This window comes from Haliotis cracherodii, unplaced genomic scaffold (genome assembly GCF_022045235.1).
Source record: "Haliotis cracherodii isolate W230 unplaced genomic scaffold, xgHalCrac1.p SCAF_8, whole genome shotgun sequence".
NCBI classification, from domain to species: Eukaryota; Metazoa; Mollusca; class Gastropoda; order Lepetellida; family Haliotidae; genus Haliotis; species Haliotis cracherodii.
The window spans coordinates 56,396,493-56,416,360 of NW_027266341.1; the positions used below are offsets into that span (position 1 = coordinate 56,396,493).

At 40.8% G+C, this 19,868-nt stretch overlaps 1 protein-coding gene across 1 annotated transcript; it reads left to right on the top strand.

Moving 5' to 3' along the window:
• Positions 1-1,180: 1,180 nt before the first annotated feature.
• On the top strand, positions 1,181-4,088 carry LOC139451093 (probable ATP-dependent RNA helicase ddx42). The gene is made up of 2 exons (XM_071232892.1): positions 1,181-1,240; positions 3,126-4,088. Exons 1-2 carry the CDS (start codon positions 1,181-1,183, stop codon positions 4,086-4,088), a joined length of 1,023 nt encoding a protein of 340 aa, XP_071088993.1.
• The last annotated feature ends 15,780 nt before the right edge of the window (positions 4,089-19,868 follow it).

Below are 19,868 nucleotides of genomic sequence, written 5' to 3' on the forward strand. Positions count from 1 at the left end.
CCAGCTGCTTGAAATTTCCATAAGTGTTCATAATATTCATAACAATTAAATTAACAAAATATACATGGACATAATATTTTCTATAAACATACATGTTCGTTTTGTTTTGAGAGCACTTTGTTTCTTGTGAGTTACAACTCGTCGTACATTGAATTCTCATAGATATTGCCGAGTTCTAATTTCTTTCACAACACCTATGCCACTGTTGCATGCTAGTAATCGAACCTTTGTCTTTAAGTATTCTGGTACGTAATGCAACCTTTCAATTATATCATTTCACCTTATATTTATTGATACTAATATGATACAATTCGCAAGTGCAATCATAATATGTCATGCAATTTGAAAATGGCATCACAATTCTTTTATGAACACCCTACTTTTTTTAAATCCAGCTTGATCTCATTTTCGGCAGAATATTCCAGATTACTTTATTTCAATGTGAATATTGTCATATCAGTTCATAACTTGCATCACAAGCACCAGCTTGTGGTAAATAAATAGAGGGTAATTCAGTTTCAATGTTAAAAGCATCTTATTTAGATCTTTTCTTAAATCTGCAATTGTATACATGTGAATAAAGCTTAGCACGGTGTGACAGTCGTTTATCTACTGGAATAAGAAACGTCGTTTACTGCCTAATTGCAACTCACAACTTTCTCAACTCATTGATCTATAATTTATTAGTAAGAACCAACAAAAGAAAGGACTCTTTATATCACATTCAGATTCATGTGTATGGATGCTTGCTGGGTTATTGACATTGCTGCGGCTGTGTTGGGCAATGGGAACATTAAACACTTATTCAGCCTCATCAGTCACTAGGATATCGGAATATATAATTAAAATTAACTTTGAAATTCATCTTACTGGTGATCACATGAAATAAAACCGCAAGTTTATATTCCGTATGGTACTCATAAATTTCTACCCTTAGGGATTATTTCAGTTGTGTTAATTAGCGACCTGTGATGTCCTCTTGAAATGATGGTTTACCATCAATATTTATCACTTTAACGTTGTGAGACTCGCAGGTACGTGTTGCCCCAGTGATCACTGTGATGTGATTATCTTTATGTGTGACAACAAACTCTTTCTCCCCGACCCCCTCCCTGGGATGGGGTAAAGAGAGTAACATGGGATTGGAGATGGGGGAGAGGGGTGATCAGGGGGTGTATAAATGTCCCTCACTTCATCCCTGTCAGACAAGTCACATCACCCCCAGCACCACAGGATGAAGGTAAGCGAACCATCATTGTTCTATTTCTTCCATTTACGTATATGTAATTATTCGTGTCAGAACAGAATCCTAGATAGACAAGTCCAAAAAGGGACCATCTTTCGGTAGAATAAAATGTCCCCTATTTCACTCAACAAATGATGGTAATTATAATAGTTCGATAGAAACCAACTCGCACCTTTCTTATTGCCTTTTTTTCACCACTTCACGGATTTCGTGACTTGTTTGTTTAGAGGAATACTTACCTTGCCTTTGCGCGTATTTGTGACGGTGCCACCTGGTATCATTACGAACTGATGGGGATTCATGCTTTTGATGTAGTCGGAATCTTAGAATGGTTTTGTTGCTTTTGTTAAAACAAAGAATGGCACAGGGTATCTTTCAAGGAGCGTGCCACTTGTGTTCCATATTTCATTTTCACCACTATTTGGCTTTTACGACCAATGGAATCTGTTTCGGAAGATAATCACGACTCATTGTTCTCTGATATTGACGTTTAATATTATCTTAAATCAAAACATTTGAAATTTTGTATCTTGATCTAGTATTCACCATAACCATGTGACCAAATGATAACGGGAACACAAACATGTCCATAGCGCTAACCTGGAATAGATAAGCTATATTTTCGTGACAGTGAGGAAAGTTAGTATGAGGCACAACCATATAATGGATCCACTGACCAAACCATTTGTTCGACGTATTTGAACATTGAAAAAAAACCATATTATACAATCCCTCTAAATGTCTCCCTTGTCCTATTATATTGACCGAATATATTTACACTCCCATGTATAATGACCTGTGGTTATTTATACAGCCCTGATTGTCTCCTCAATTGACAGAACTCCTTGTATAGAATTTACATCCATATGTCCTTTGATATGAAAGATATTACTGTCTTACTTGTTTCCGACATTGACAAACTTGTCTTGCCTTTTGATGTGTACCTTAGCGGATGCTACCGGTAGGGCAGGATTCATGCTTTTGATAAAGTCGGAATCTTATAACGGTTTTGTTGCTTTTGTTAAAACAAAGAATGGCACTGGGCATCTTTCAAGAAGCCTGCCACTTATGTTCCATATTTTATTTTCACCACTATTTGGCTTTTACACCCAGTGGAATATGTTTCGGAAGATAATCACGACACATTGTTCTCCACAATTGACAGAACTCCTTGTATAGAATTTACATCCATATGTCCTTTGATATGAAAGATATTACTGTCTTAATTGTTTCCGACACTGACAAACTTATAGGATTTACATCGTCTTGCCTTTTGATGTGTACCTTAGCAGGTGCTGATGGTAGAACAGGATGAACTTACCCTTTTCGCGAATACCTCGTGTCACCCCAGGTTTTCAGTGATCCATTCATGTAACTGTCACCACCATTTTGCTTTTTACGCCAAATGAAATCTCGGTAGATAACAGAGACATCCCTGGCGTTGATGTTTATAATAATTATTTACTGTCTTAAATATTTCCCACATTGACAAGATGATAGGATTTACAGCAATATGCCTAGTATTTTGTCAGTTTAACAATAATGAATAATATGTCTTCAAAATTGCCAGGACTTTAACATTTTAGGGTTCTCATCTATATGCCTTATGGCTTATGTTAGCTTTCGATCGCATTGTTTTTCACATTGACAAGAGGACAAGATCATAACATTTACATGAATATGCCTGGTATTGTGTCAGGTCAACAACACTACCTAAAATGTCTTCACAATTGCCATGACTATACCACTTTAGGGTTTTCATCTCAATGCCTTGCGGCTTATGTTAGTTTACGGTCTTATTGTCCCCGCCAATAATAAGTTTTAAGGTTTACTTGCCCACTGGGCCATGTTAACTGTACTGCCTCTATTGTCTTCGCAGATTGTCGTCGTGCTTACCGCTCTCTGCGCCACCGCCCTGGGCGAGATCCCCCTTCTCGGATTCGGTGGATTAGGGGGTTTTGGTTCCCTCAATCTGGGACTCGGTCAGCTCGGCGTCAAGAAAATTCATCCTCTTTCCGACGCAGGCCATGGCTACGGCCACGACAGCTACAAGCCCAAGGGTTACGCCAAGGCAAGCACTTTCGACCACGGTTACAAGCCAAAGGACAGCTACACACCCAGTTACGATGATGGTTACAAACCCCAAACCCATGACCAGGGCAGCTACAAGCCCAGCGGCTACAAGCACCAGGTGTATGGCAGCGACTACGACTACAAACCTAACAGCTACAACAACTACGACTACAAGCCCAAGGGATACAACAACGACCACAAGCCCAACAGCTACAACAACTACGATTATAAGCCTCAGAGTTACAGCAACGACCACAAACCTAACAGCTACAACAGCTACGACTACAAGCCCCAGGGATACAGCAACGACCACAAACCTAACAGCTACAACAACTACGACTACAAGCCCCAGGGATACAACAATGACCACAAACCTAACAGCTACAACAACTACGACTACAAGCCCCAGGGATACAACACCGACCACAAACCAAACAGCTACAACAACTACGACTACAAGCCCCAAGGCTACAACAACGACCATAAACCTAACAGCTACGACTACAAGCCCCAAGGCTACAACAACGACCATAAACCCAACAGCTACGACTACAAGCCCCAAGGCTACAACAACGACCACAAACCTAACAGCTACAACAACTACAACTACAAGCCCCAGGGATACAACGCCGACCACAAACCCAACAGCTACAACTACAACTTTAAGCCCCAAACCTACAATGGTGGTTACAAACCCAGCAGCTACAACAACCACCTTGGCTACAACGCCAAGCTCCACAGTGTCCACCCAGTGGTTGGATATCTGTGAATCTATGGTAATCTCTGGATTTCAGTTCGGGATGACAAACCATTGTACAAACTCATTCTTGGGCCGAGTGGTGAAAAGTGGACCATCTCCAGTATGATACAGAAACACATTGTGGATTTAAATATGATGTATATCTGAAGGCAATGTCTGAGCAACGCAACTGTTGTATTCCTATAGATAGCGATATATCCTGTAAATTGCATCAGGTGGCTTAAATCACGTCTTAAACTGTCCATGTTTTGCTGGAACCTCGTATTTTCATTCTCTGAGTTTTGGTTTTATACTTTGTGTGGTTGGTCAACATACCGGTGTGTATCTTTGATGTTTTGTACACCTCACGTCTAAACAATAAATTTCTACAATATTCGTTGTTTTCCTGTGCGACATTGTCATCAGTTGTGTGAGTGAGTGTGGTTTTATTTCACTTTTAAGCAATAACACGGTGGGAGAAAACCAGAAATGGGCATCACCATTTGTACCCATGTGAGGAATCGAACCCGTCCACTCGGCTTGACGACCCAAAGTTTTAAACATCGATCTTCCCCATCACAAATTTCACCATGAAAATAGAGAACATACAAATTGGTATAAATGAATAATAATTCTGAAAAAAATAGGAAGTAACTTTATGATGGTTGGTTGGTTAACGCCGCACTCAGCAATATTCCAGCTATATGACGGCGGTCTGTAAATAATCGAGTCTGGACCAGACAATCCAGTGATTGATATCATGAGCATCGATTCACGCAATTTGGATGGATGACATGCATCAACCAAGTCAGCGAGCCTGACCACCCGATCCCGTCAGTCGCCTTTTACGACAGGCATAGTCGTCTTTTACGGCAAGCATGGGTTGGTGAAGACCTATTCTAATCCGGATCTTCACGGGTCAGTAACCTAATGATGCCTCAAGGCACCATCTTCCCAGGAATTATAGACCAGTGCATATAAAAATAAAAGACATTTGAAACAGAACGGCGTTTATAGTTTTAGTGCAAGCATGATAAATGAGAAACGTGATCACAAGTATGACTGTCTGTTATGATTGTATTCGATTTGGTAAATTTAGACATAAAATCCAAAAACTGACTAAACTTTCGTATTCTCGAACTCGCGTAAAACGTTCTACCCTGGTAGAGTTCTTAATGGCACTATACTCTAACCTTTGCGGTCTCTTTGTCTCGAACTGCATAGCTCGACTTAAACCTTATAGACAACTGACTACAGCAGGATGGTCAGTATGGTCTATTATTAGAATAACTCGAGCACTTCGAGTTAATGAGGTTACTCTGTTACAATTCAGCTTAATTCATTCAGTTTATGTTGTCTTCTTATAATGGTGACAGTGTCTCCACACTGGACATAACAAAGATGTATCTCTCAGCAACCGTGTTCAATTATGTGAAGCTTGTGGGAATGTTTAGCAAGTATATGTACAAAAGGCGTTAATGTCTAACCTATTCCAGTTAATCAATAATTTGGTTTGCTATACATAAACATGTCAGTTCACTCACATTGAGAAACAAACAAACACTTCTGTAGAAGACATTTACAGAACGAATATGTGGTTAAATTGGAAAATTTTCAAGGAGTTCCACGGGGAAAGTAATTTTTTGCATGTTTAACGCCGTTTTGATCAATACTTAAGCCTAATCACGTGGTCTTATTGCAAAACAAAAACAGTCAACAGAATTGAATTACAACTAGATCCATTTTAGATTAACATAAATAATTGATTTTTATAGCGCTAACTCCCAAAGTGAACAGCTGTTCAGAGGCACTTGACATGGGAAAGATTAGGAAATGGTTAATGGGCTCATTAGCAGGGAAAAGTTTTAAGAAGATTGCCTAATGCTTCAACTGTTTAACCTCATTTGAGATCTCGAAAAATTTAGTTTCCACGTTGTGCACCTGCAACCGAAAATGAACGTTCCCCACTGCTTAGATACTTGTCACACATTCGTATAGGTGTCTAGATTGAAATTCGTCATCGATATTCATGAGTTTATGTGAATTGTTTGTTTTATCACATTCAAGTAATATAAAATCGAGGATAGGACAATCGGAAAAAGAGTAAAACTATTATAAGAGCTATATGTATCGCGGAGTTGATTTATGTTAAGGAGAATATACGAGTTACCCTGGGTTCGTGTATAAGAATCACCGAATCCTGCATGAATCCTGAGGGGAGGGGAGGTGAAATGGGGTTTAACGTCGCGTCAAAGATTATTGTACTTATATAGCGACGTGCATGCACGTGTGTGTGTTTGTGTGGCTGCTTGTGCTAGTCCGGACTGATGCCGAAATATAGTTCGAGCCCACTGAGATACCATGCCGCAGTTTAACATGAATACCCCACTCAGACACAGTATCCTGACTGCGAGCCGACCAGTCCTTGTTTAAGCCCCTTAATGCCGAGCGCCAGACAGGGTAACAACAAGTACCATCTTTTAACGTATTTTGGTATGACGCGGCCGGGGATCGAACCCCGGACCTTCCGCTCTCTGGGCGGACGCTCTACCACTAGACCACGGAGGTGGTCCATGGAATCCTGAAAATCGGTGTAGGTAGCAAAATGTAACGCAACATTATAAGTATAATGTTTAAAAACTTAACGAATTATACACTTATTTGGAAATATTTAAGATTTAATTTCGAACCGATTTCTCCTGTATCACCGTAGCCGAGGTCCACTATAACACGTCCCCAAATCGTACTATGCTTGTTCTTGTTGTCGTTGTTTATTGTCCAACGCCGCACTCAGCAATATTCCATCTGTATGACGGCGGTCTGTAAATAATAACTCTGGACCAGACAATCTAGTGATTAATGTCATGAGCATCGATCCACGCAATTGGGATACGGTGATCATGACATGCATTAGCGAGCCTGCCAATCCGATCCCGTTAGTCGCCTCTTATGACAAGCATACTCGCCTTTTACGGGTCCTTCTATGCGAGTTAGCTGACGACATATATATTCGGACAATATTTAATATCACTTGAATGTCAAAACAAATAGTTCCTTCAATTCATGTGTACAATGATTGACATGTGGCTTCAACATCATCTCAGCATGAATACTTGACAACCAACTGTACATTTGTGACAAATAATAGAATATGTAAACACAAGATTTAAGTGTTTTAAGTTCGAAAACAAAACGACAGAATCTTCATCCTCATCAATGTACGATTTACACTGACGCAAATTCGATAAATGGAATATGTCAATTATTTCTAACCATTTGCGAAACCTTAAAATCATAATCGAAGTTATAGAAACTGATTTTTAGTTTAATCAAGCTCGCTGACTTGGTTGATGCATGTCATCGTACCCCAATTGCGTAGATCGATACTCGTGATGTCAATCACTGGATTGTCCGGCCCAGACTCGGTTATTTACAGACCGCTCTCATACAGTTGAAACACTGCTGAGTGCGGCGTTAGACAACAAACAAAACATTTAATAGCCTCTAAAGACAGGCGCTAGTGTATTTGGCACCTAATGTCGGTGACCTATTGTGAGCGGGTCCACACGTAGTTCAAAGGAGGATGGTTTTCGGAGTCATTGTCAATGGTATCATGTATCTTCGTTTATTCTGGGCATAAACACAAATGTTTTCAGGAACAGCTCTGCTGTGTGGATATATACGTTGGGACCAGACACAAGTATAACCCTATCGGTTGGAAGTCGATCTGTGTAAAACTCCCGTCCTTGACTTGTTCTTACAGTTGAACAAGGAAGAATATTCAAATCAGGGTTTACGATAACAGTAATATTTTGTGAGAGCCTATGAAATATATTTGAATGGCGATGTACATGTAGACGACTTTATATTGACGTGACATAGTGAAAACCTTCAGAGCTTAATTCGACTTATAATTCATTACAACTGCTTTTTTTGTTCTTACATTTTAGACATCGAAGTAATATAAGATCGAGACAACAGAAATTCGACACAACGGATTCGCTTAAACACAGAGCAAACTATATATTTTGTATTTCGTAGTAAACGACCAATTCAGTTCGAGAGTTCCGTGTGTTCGATATTAATATCGCCACAATGTTGTTCGGTAGTACACATGTTTAGTAATGCTTTCCTTGTTTCGAAAGCACACACCCAATGTTAATCACGCTTTTAAAACCGAAAGCACCTCACCGAATGAGGTGAGGTGAAATGGGGTTCAACGTCGCGTCACAGATTATGTAGCAACGTGCATGTGTGTGTGTGTGTGTGTGTGTGTATGTGTGTGTGTGTGTGTGCTTGTACTTGTCCTGACTAATGCCGATTATATAGTGCTAAAGCACTGAGATACTATGCCGCAGTTTAACATGAATACCCCATGTATACTGACTCCGAGCCGACCAGTCCTTGCTTAAGCCCCTTAATCCCGATCGCCTGGCAGTGTAACAACAAGTACCATCTTTTAACGTCTTTTGGTATGACGCGGTCGGGGATCGAACCCGGACCTTCCGCTCTCGGTAAAAAGGACATGTTATTAAGAAATGTAATTCCTCTTCAATAATTCTCATATTTAACTGCTATAAACATTGTGGGCAAATTCTATCAAGAAGAAGGGTTGGTTATTTGTTAAAACGTTCAGTTTCTATGGCAAGAGGTAAAGATTCGCATCTGAACAAAGCTAAAACGGTGGTCCCCATATTTTACATTTAAAACATACGATTCAACAACATTTTGCGTCTTAAATTGCCTGTAAATTCTACGCTTATTGCCATTTACATTATTTCGGTCGTCCCACAATTCTCTACATTGCAGATTCTCGGGTACGTACACTAGTGTCACTGCTATAGTCATTCAAGCACATTAATTGGTAGTTGAATAGATGTGGATGAATTGGTAGTTGAATAGATGTGGATGAATTAGGAAATAACAACGCAACAATGACATATTCAATTACTTATACACCGATTACATATACTAAACACCAAATATAATCTGAATCATGTTGGCCATGGTCAGCTTATCAAAATAAAATAAAACGCCTTTGTCGGGAAATCTAAGCGACGTCACAGATAATCATAGACCATTCAAAGCCATAACATTAGAGAGACAATTTACCTGTTATTCCATTGTTACGTAACACAGAGACAGTGTACCTTTGAAAGAAGACTACCCCCGAAAAGCTCCAATCCCCACCCAGCGGCACGCCATTGATCCCCAGGGGCCCTATGTTATAAGGCATCGTCCGTGACTGACCAGGACACCCACGCTGTAATTATCAGTGACTGGTGACTTGAAGACGCCGACCATCACGACATGCTGATATTACCTTACAAATAATGCGGTTGTCAATACTACAGTTGGACTATGAAAGTGTCAGTACTGTTTCCTTATGTTAATAGAATTATGTTAGATAGCAGTAAAGTTTAACTGTCCAGGTAAAGTATATATAATGAATGTCGAGGCTGGGGGAGACCAACGTGGGTCGCTGAAACATTTACCGTTTTGCTACATCTACACACGGCAACATGAGGGTGAGTTTGCTGTTACATTTTTTACAATTAAAATGTCTTCTATTTTCGCGAACACCAGGTATTATTACAAAATGCAAAAAGCAGCAAAGATGGTCTGGATTATCCTGGCACAATTATTATTATTGTTGGTGGTGGTGGTGGTGGTTGTTATTTATTTTATTTTATTTATCATCATCATCATCATCATCATCATCATCATCATCATCATCATCATCATCATCATCTTCATTATTATTATTATTATCATTATTATCATTATCATTATTATTATTATTATGGTTGTTGTTGCTGCTACTGCTGTTGTTGTTGTTGTTGTTGTGTCGCTTTCGATGTTTCGATCTTGAGATTAATGAAGCAAGGTTTAATATCAGGAGTTAATCTGTGCCACGTTTCCCCGTAGGCTGTGTGTTCATGTACAATACATATGACTTGGGACATCGTGGTAATGGATGCTTGATATTATTTGACGTTGTTTTGTGATAATTTGGGGTTCAGGTCGTCACTTTGGGTGTTACTTATATTATACATCTGTATGTTTCTGATCCATCAATCAGTCGAGAATATTTCTTGAATTTATTCCAAGTATGTAAATCTTATTCGTTGACTTTCGAGAGAATTATGCTCACATATTTCTACATGTCACCTTCTCGGGCTTCATATGACGATATAGATATAACTAGAGAAAATGTATACAGTTTGTCATTGAAACGGAACAGTTCTGTTATAGACGTGTCTTTTACTTTACAATGCGCATAGTTTCGCCGAGATAATGGTCTGCAGTTTCGTACATCGGTAAAGCGCTTGATGATATTAGTGATGTGGGCGGAAGGGTAGCCGAGTGGTTGGAGCTTTCTCCTCAGGAAAAAGGCCGAGTTCGATCTCCCATATGGGTAGAATGCGTAAAACCCATTTCTGGTGTCTCCCGACGTGACATTGCTGAACTATTGCTAACAGCGGCGGAAAACCATTCTCACTAACTCACTCGCTCACACGCACATAAGCGTTGCCATTTAACACATTATCTTGTCGTGAAATCATATTGCGCTAAGAGCCGACCTCTTCCACTCTTTCAGTTGAAACTTATCATAGTCGTACAATCATCTTCCTATCAAGATAATCTTATACAGTATATCTACGAAAAGTAAAATCCGGTTGTTGTCCATACAATTGTTTGTATAGTCTATATATTATAGACTATATATATTTTTATATTTATAACATAATTTCTTTTTCTCACTCCTTTCTTTGTCCCATATCTATAGTTATTGAGCCTTAAAGTCAGATTGACCAATCAGAGAGCAGAACCACTAACCCCATATGAGCCCGTGTCCCGTCAGTCACATTTTGGATTTTCCAACACCCACCTCACATACTTCACATAAACATTCTGGTTCAGAAATTCGTTATTCGACACTTTTTTGTGTTTAGATACCATTAGTTTTGATGTTGAGGGCGTTAATACTTTTTTTAGATCACGTTCGTTGATAATGATTGTAGTTAAAATCAACAAGGTTTGGCCTCTAAGATTTGAAGAGTAGTCTCCCTTTGACCCTATAATACGTCAACGGTTGTAAGCGTCAAGTTTTCAGTTAGACATGACATATGCGATATAGATACCAGACAGAGTAAACTTTCCGGCATAATAATTTCTTTATGGTGTCGTAGGTGCCGTATTCGGTGTCATATTAGGTTAGGCTGACGCCTCGCCCAATATCTTTCTGCTGCCGTACACTGCAACTAAAGACATCATAACCAACAATACCTGTATTGGTTACTTGTCTCAATTGTTATTTCACAAGTTAGGACACAATAACTTGTGGTCAGTCCACCCCATGTCAATATTACACACACGTGATATTTAGTCATTAAGTGAGTGAGTGAGTGAGTGAGTGAGTCAGTGAGTAGGGTTTAACGCCGCTTTTAACAATATTCTAGTTACATCGCGGCGTGTCAGCTTGATGTGGGAGAAAAAAACACAGAGTGATGCAGGTCTCATTCGTTAACCACTTCGGTGAAACCCACGAGCACGGGTATGGTGCTGACAAACCTAAAAACATAATCGGGGCGAACCGGGATTCGAACCCACAATCACAGGTTTCTGGCGTGCGCAAGGACGCAACTCTGCACTGTGGATCGCGGCGCCTTAGACGACTGGGCCACCCGTGCCCCCTAATCATTAAGAGCCACGATGAAAGTAACTAAACACCTACAAAGCTTGCATTATTATTACTATAACACTGAAGCAAAATGCAAAATGTTTAATTTTAAATTAATGCATTAACTATTAAAATAATGTATTATCTTTAAATGAGACTCGTTATGTTAAACCGATAATTTTAATTTATATCCCACAGGTCCTCACCCTCTACCTGTGTTTTCTTCCTGTGCCCCCTAATCATTAAGAGCCACGATGAAAGTAACTAAACACCTACAAAGCTTGCATTATTATTACTAGAACATTGAAGCAAAATGCAAAATGTTTAATTTTAAATTAATGCATTAACTATTAAAATAATGTATTATCTTTAAATGAGACTCGTTATGTTAAACTGATAATTTTAATTTATATCCCACAGGTCCTCACCGTCTTCCTGTGTTTTCTGGCCTACTCTTCCATCTTGGCAATGCCGTTTTCCATCGGGGGTATCGGACAAACACGATCAAGTGAACCTCACACTGACTCTGAAGACCTCAACAGGATATTCCCCGCGTCACAACGCTTCGGCAACGGCTTCGACTTTGGAAACTACGTCAGCAAAGCTGGGCCGGTATCAACCGGGTCAGGTAACCATGGTTACGGCACTCAGGTCGCCTCTAGGGGTTATGGTGATGATGTAAACTACAACGTCCAAAATGGACACGGTGATGACGTCCAGAACGACGGCGGTATCGAGGATCGCTACAACACCGCTCTACATGAGTTGGGTAACGGCTTTAACGACAAACAGGCCATCGGCAGCATCTACAACTTCGGGGACAACCAGCATGGAAAAGATGACGACTTTGGCGTTGAGGACCGCTACAACAACGCGATTTTGACTGTGGCTAAACGACCGACTAGTAACGCTGCCAATAGCTACATTGAAGGCAAGTCCGACAACGATAATACCTATGGAAGTGACGTCGACAAGCACATCAACGTTGATGGCAACCTGGGGAACAGGTTCAACACTATCCCTGTTGTGTCTGGGTTCGGACAAGGACCTCGATACGGCTCTCAGGACGTTCTTGGAAAACAGACTGACAAGGGATTCCTTCACTCTGATCTCCATCACGTCTCTCCCCATGTCGCCTCTGACGTCGCAGGCAACAGCCATGGCACTGGTGCTGCATTGAAAGACTCGCATTCCCTTGGTCACACCTACTCTTCCGTTAATGCTCCCAATTCAGCTGATAAGACTTACCAGTCCCTAAACGCACCCCATTCTGTTGATAACACTTACCAGTCCAAAAGTGCACCCCATTCTCTTGACAACACTTACCAGGCGATAAATGCTCCCCATTCTGGTGCTAACACTTACCAGTCCATAAATGCTCCCCATTCTGGTGCTAAAACTTACCAATCCATAAATGTACCCCATTCTAGTACTAACACTCACCAGTCTTTAAATGCACCCCATTCTCTTGATAACACTTTTCAGTCCCCAAATGCACCCCATTCTAGTGCTAACACTTACCAGTCCATAAATGCTCCCCATTCTGGTGCTAACGCTTACCAGTCCATAAATGCACCCCATTCTACGGACAGCACTTACCAGTCCCTAAATGCACCCCATTCTAGTGCTAACACTTACCAGTCTATAAATGCACCCCATTCTAGTGTAAACACTCAGCAGTCTTTAAATGCACCCCATTCTCTTGACAACACTTACCAGTCCCTAAATGCACCCCATTCTGGTGCTAACACTTACCAGTCCCTGAATGTACCCCATTCTAGTGTTAACACTCAGCAGTCTTTAAATGCACCCCATTCCAGTGTTAACACTCAGCAGTCTTTAAATGCACCCCATTCTCTTGATAACACTTACCAGTCCATAAATGCACCCCATTCTGGTGCTAACACTTACCAGTCCATAAATGCACCCCATTCTGGTGCTAACACTTACCAGTCCCTGAATGTACCCCATTCTGGTGCTAACACTTACCAGTCCCTGAATGTACCCCATTCCAGTGTTAACACTCAGCAGTCTTTAAATGCACCCCATTCTCTTGATAACACTTACCAGTCCCTAAATGCACCCCATTCTGGTGCTAACACTTACCAGTCCATAAATGCACCCCATTCTGGTGCTAACACTTACCAGTCCCTGAATGTACCCCATTCCAGTGTTAACACTCAGCAGTCTTTAAATGCACCCCATCCTCTTGATAACACTCACCAGTCCCTAAATGCACCCCATTCTCTTGACAACACTTACCAGTCCATAAATGCACCCCATTCTAGTGCTAACGCTTACCAGTCTGTACCATCACCCCATTCTGTTGATAACGCTTACTCCTCCGTAAATGAACCCCATCATTTTGGCAACACCTCCCCAAACGGTATTGCAGTCAAACTGTTTGCCAACTCACACCCGACCAAAGACACTCACAACACTGTTGACGCTTTCCCAACCAACGGTCTATCCAAATTTACTGATCATAGCTCCTTCCCCGTCAAGAGTTCACCATACACCTACCCCTCAGAAAATTCACTTCCACCAACTGGTACCTCCTTCACACCCAACCATCCAAAGATAGAAAATTCCCCTTTCTTTGGCCATGGTCACAGCGCCAACCCTTCAAAAAGTACTCCCAAAGATAACACTAATTTCTACCCCTTTGCCAATGTCCCACACTCGATCGGTCACTCTGACATAACTCGTCCAGTCGGTAATTCTGGTTCTCCAATCGACAGAGCTGTTCCTCATCCCCTTGCTGGACACAACAGCTTCAATAACATCAACATCAACGACTTCGGCATAGACAACGTCGCTCAGAACAAAGTCGGCCATGCATCCCATCATGGACTCGGCTCTGGCGTTTCACGACCGTGAATGTCCGATGTGCTCCATATATTATTTTTCTAACTACAGTTAACTTAGTCCAGCGTAGACGTACAATATAAGCTATTTTGAGTGAACGAGCACATTTTGAAATTAAGAATGTCAAACCAAACCTGTTTTGTGAATGCAATTGTTTGTATGTTAACACACTCGTGATTGTCTTGTAAATTTATTTGTATTATCCTTGTTGTTTCATCGTCTTCAAAATAAAAAAAATGTGTACTGGAAAGCGTTTTCTGTTTTGCTACATCTCTTAGAAGCTCATGTGTCATTTTAAGATTGCTGGAAGCGGCGCAAAGCAATACTCACTCACAAGCATGTCTTGCTTCAATGGCATGGACCGCATCCGTGGTCTAGTGGTAGAGCATCCGCCCGGAGAGCGGAAGGTCCGGGGTTCGATCCACGGCCGCGTCATACCAAAAGACGTTAAAAGATGGTACTTGCTGTTACCCTGTCTTGCGCTCGGCATGAAGGGGATAAAACAAGGACTGGTCGGCTCGAAGTCAGTATACTGTGTCTGAGTGGGGTATTCATGTTAAACTGCGGCATAGTATCTCAGTGAGCTAGCACTATAAATCGGCATCAGTCCGGACTAGCACAAGCAGCCACACACACACGTACATGCACGTCGCTATATAAGTGCAATAATCTTGGACGCGACGTTAAACCCCACTTCGCCTCACCCCAATAGCATGTCTAGCTAAGAATCAGTTAGTAACCCCGTTAGTAAGGAAGCCTTGCATTCACAAATATATTGTGAGGAACATTTTATTTATCTTAACCCATTATTCGCTAAAAAGAATTCTATATCCGGACAGTTTCATTTGAAACAATGTCTGGTTTAACAAGGCTTTACTGGATTTCATATCGTAGACTCGAACAAGAAGCATCAATATCAAAGCTGCGAGTATGTGCACCTTTTGGGCCAGTTTAAAAGATCAGTGTCGGATAAAAAAAAAAAATTTCTTTAGTTGTGAGACATTCACTCCACACACGTTAAAAAACTTAATTATGAGTAATAGTAATTGCCAGGGCCATAATGGGTTTAACAAAGTGTAGCCATTGTAGAAGTGATTGTGTCCGATTAGACATACTTACAATTTAACCATCATGGCAACGCTCTTCGATAATCTGTGGGATCCACCATTGCTTTGTTCGATAATAAACCAATAACGTTACTGAATTGGTTTTAGAGTCAATGTTGAATTAATAGTAACCGCTGCATACACTGCGAACAATACTGTGCAGTGCCACCTGTCATACTCACCAATAATACATTGGTATGTAGCTCTGGGAACCGGTATCCGAAGTATTGATTATTAGAATGAAGATATGCATAACAAATACCCACTATGTCATATGAAAATAGACGTGAAATGCGATCACGAATAGTATGCACCCAACTCGTGTTAATCGTGTCGCATTTTAATGAAAAATCTATGCAATCGATAATTATATGGCGACAATGTCATAATGAATTTCTGCCCGTGAAGATCCGGGTTAGAATAGGTCTTCTGCAACCAATGCCTGCCGTAAAATGCGACTGTGCTTGTCGTAAGAGGCGACTAACTGGATCGGGTGGTCAGGCTGACTTGGTTGATGCTACGTTTCCCAATTGTGTACATTGATGCTCGTGATATCAATCACTGGATTGTTTGTTTCAGACTTGATTATTTACAAACCGCCGTTATATAACTGGAATACTGCTGAGTGCGGCATTAAACAACAAACAAACAAAACATGCAGTAGCCTCTTAAGACAGGCATAGTATATTGGGGACCTTATGCCGGAGACCTAGTGTGGGTACGACGATAAACAACACACAATAACACTACGAATTTGATTTTGCAACTTTTTGAATCACACCAAACACATCCCATAGATTTGATTTAATTGCTCGGAGTTCTCCGTGACACTTGCCTTGTCCAAGAATGCATGACGCGAAGACGTTTTGATTTGGGAAAGTTTTAGTCAACATCGATGAGGAATTGCGTCCCTTTGTATGTGCCTCTGTTGTACTTCACCGCCACGATAAAATCCCTGGTGACCCAGTCGTCTCAGGTGCTACAATTCGCCATGCAGAATTGCATTTGAAAGTGGTTTCGAATACCAGATTCGCCGGGGTGATGTTTCTAGGTTTGCAAGAGCAATACTTGTTCTCGTCGGTTTCAATAAATTGTCAAACGTCTAATTCATGACATTCACACCTTTCTGTGTTGCAAAAAAATGTTTCTTTAGTGTGATTCTTTACTTTAAGAAGCAGTGGTCCGATCCACAAACCGTTCGTAGTACTACGATATTCGCAAGTCCATAAAAAACATGTAGTTACGATGGGTCGTAACGCTACGAACGCTTCGTGGATCGGGGTCCAGAATCTCTGCGCTTGCAATTGTACGCAGCAGATGTAATTCAAATTTAACATATCGTTTTTAGCTCCAACAAATCACTGGATAGTGTCTGGTCAAGACTGTGAACCGGCTGCAGTCGCACTGAAGTTGCGGTGTTTGGAAGCAAACATTTATAATTACGTCTGTATACAAATTGTGTCAGGGGTGGGTTCTGACGGTAGAGCAGGCCATGCACACTCTTTTCGCGTACACCTGCTGTCTTTGCAGGTTTTCAGTTGTCCATTCATATACTTATCACTCTTTTGGCTTTTACGTCCAGTGGAATCTGTTTCTGCAGATAATCGAGACTGATTATTATCTGACTTTGATGTTTTATACTTATTCCCATATCTGAATACTGAGCTAGGCGGCGTAAAATCTCAGTGACCATAGTCATGTCGCGGTCAAACGTAATTTTGGTGTACGAGAAAATTCGCCTCCGAAGTTTCTGTTGAAAATGTAAAACCTGCGGGGAGAGAATAGCATGAGGACCGAAGACCCTCGGCCTATTTCGACCCCGATATTTTAAATTTTAAATAAAAACCGCGGAGAAGTGATTCACTGACGTATATATCGTCAAAACAATATCTATTAATATTTTTTTAATATTATGTATAAAGGAGCGTTACGGCAGTCTTATGAAACACTCGTAAAATATATATTTCAAAGAAATAACGCTTAACATTGAACCTTTCTCATGAACCACCCATTTTGAACCAGTCCTGAGGTCTAATGGTTAGAGTGCCTGATCATTGATTAGGCGGTTTGGGGTTCAATTCCGGTCATAAATTATGAAAGAGTTAAATTCTTGTCTTCGATTTTAGAGCACTGAAATTTTGAAACAGAAAGTCCAATGTTTGATTCACATGGAAAACCTCAGGGATGAGGTAGTACTTGGGAAAAGTAAAATTTCATCCCACGTTTTACTGCCTGGAGAAAGAATAGTTTAGTTCAACGGCAAGTTCCAGCATAAATGTTTAGAACTGGAGGGTTGGTTGGTTGGTTTGTTAACGTTGTTTAACGTCGCACTCAGCAATATTCTATCTATATGACGGCGGTTTGTAAATAATCGAGTCTGGATCAGACAATCCATTGATTAATATCATGAGTATCGATCCACCACTTGGGATCGATGACATGCATCAACCAAGTCAGCGAGCCTGACCACCCGATCACGTTAGTCGCCTCTTATGTCAAGCATGGTCGCCTTTTACGGCAAGCATGGGTTGCTGTAGACATATACTAAGCCGGATCTACACGGACCTTTACACATAACAGGTTCAACACAGGATCTTTAATGTATGTTGCATGGCAAGGAATTTATTGACACATAGTATATGCAGGGTATGGTAGGCCCTAGTCACATACGCTGTATTCAAGAGAGCGTCAGTGGCTCTACTGAATGTCATGAGCTCACTGAACAGTCTGAAGGAAAACAACCTTTGATCTGACATAAGGAGGCACGGGTGGCCCAGTCGTCTAAGGCTACGCGATTCGCTGTCGGAGTTGCGTCCCTTGGGCACGCCAGAAACCTATGATAGTGGGTTTGAATCCCGGTTATGTTTCTAGGTTTGTCAGCACCATACCCTTGCTCGTTGATTTCACCGAAGTGGTAAACGTCTTAGACCTGCATCACTTCGGTCTTTCCATCCACATTAAGCTGACACGCCGTGATATAACTGTAATACTGTTAAAAGCGGCGTTAAACCCAACTCACTCACTCAATGATGTGACATTAACCCATAGTTACTCATCCTATTGTTTTCACGGGGACTTGTTTTCGACCTATAGCCTCTTATTGGGCACTGTCGACAGAATATGTCTCAGTCCCTGAAATATTCTATAGAGCACCTGTAAAGTGGGTTTGATACGTTTGGAATGTCCCAAGTTAGAGATTTATTTTGCTAATATGTAAAAGTTGGTTGTGTTCATTGTAATATCTGCATTCTCATTAGCTGAATTGATCACGTGTTATTGCATTTATTTCCAATGGATGTAAACAATTAAGCCACGCCCAACGAGGCGGACTACTTTTTTTGCCACGGAAAGCCGGGGAATCAATATTACAGTCGAGGGAATTCCCTTTCTGCTCACGTGTATCGTCATGCGCAGGACACTTAACGAAATTCATGCATATTCATTTACCCTGTCACACCGAAGGCCGAGAAGGAATAAAACAGTAGGCTCACTCTCCTGTTTTTCCCCCGTTTGCCTGGGTTCCACAAATTTCATGTCTTCGGACTTCATTTCTGACCCGCATTTTTTCCAACTATGTCTGCTGTTCTATTCTCAGGGAATTAATGTTTGAATCTAGCGGTAACTGAATATGTCATTGGAAACAGCCGCTTCTCAAGGACATAGTTTTTCCGGTTCGTTTCAGTCTGACTTTTGCAGTGTCAAGTTATTGCAGAAATTAAACAATCACCTGATTCATGTCACGCCACAGTATGTATTCCTACACCTGGAATGTTTATCAATCTCGTCATTTTTGTCTTTTTGGAAAATGCAGCTATTGTTCAAAACACATATTTTCGTTGTCGAATTTAATAAGAAGGATTGACTGTATTTTTTCGGTTCATGGTATGAACCATCATCATTAATTGAACACGATCTATGAATATATATAATTGCAATGCTCACTTTAAAAACACATCCTGAATGATGATAAATTAAACACCATATTTCAGTGGGATCGAACCTACAACATCCGTACGTGTAGACCAGAGACCACACCACAAGGCTCCAGAGGCGCTGATGAATCACGATGACTTAAGAGTCTCTTTTTCAAGTACATGTATGCCAGGAAATTAATATGTATTACGTCCGTTGCCTTAGGTTCATGAACAGTGT

Bases quoted from the DNA above. Each gene is read 5' to 3' on its own strand.
- LOC139451093 (XM_071232892.1), top strand. From the start codon at position 1,181: ATGTCCCTCACTTCATCCCTGTCAGACAAGTCACATCACCCCCAGCAC. The intron at 1,241-3,125 runs GTAAGCGAACCA...TTGTCTTCGCAG, and splicing joins CCCAGCACCACAGGATGAAG to ATTGTCGTCGTGCTTACCGC.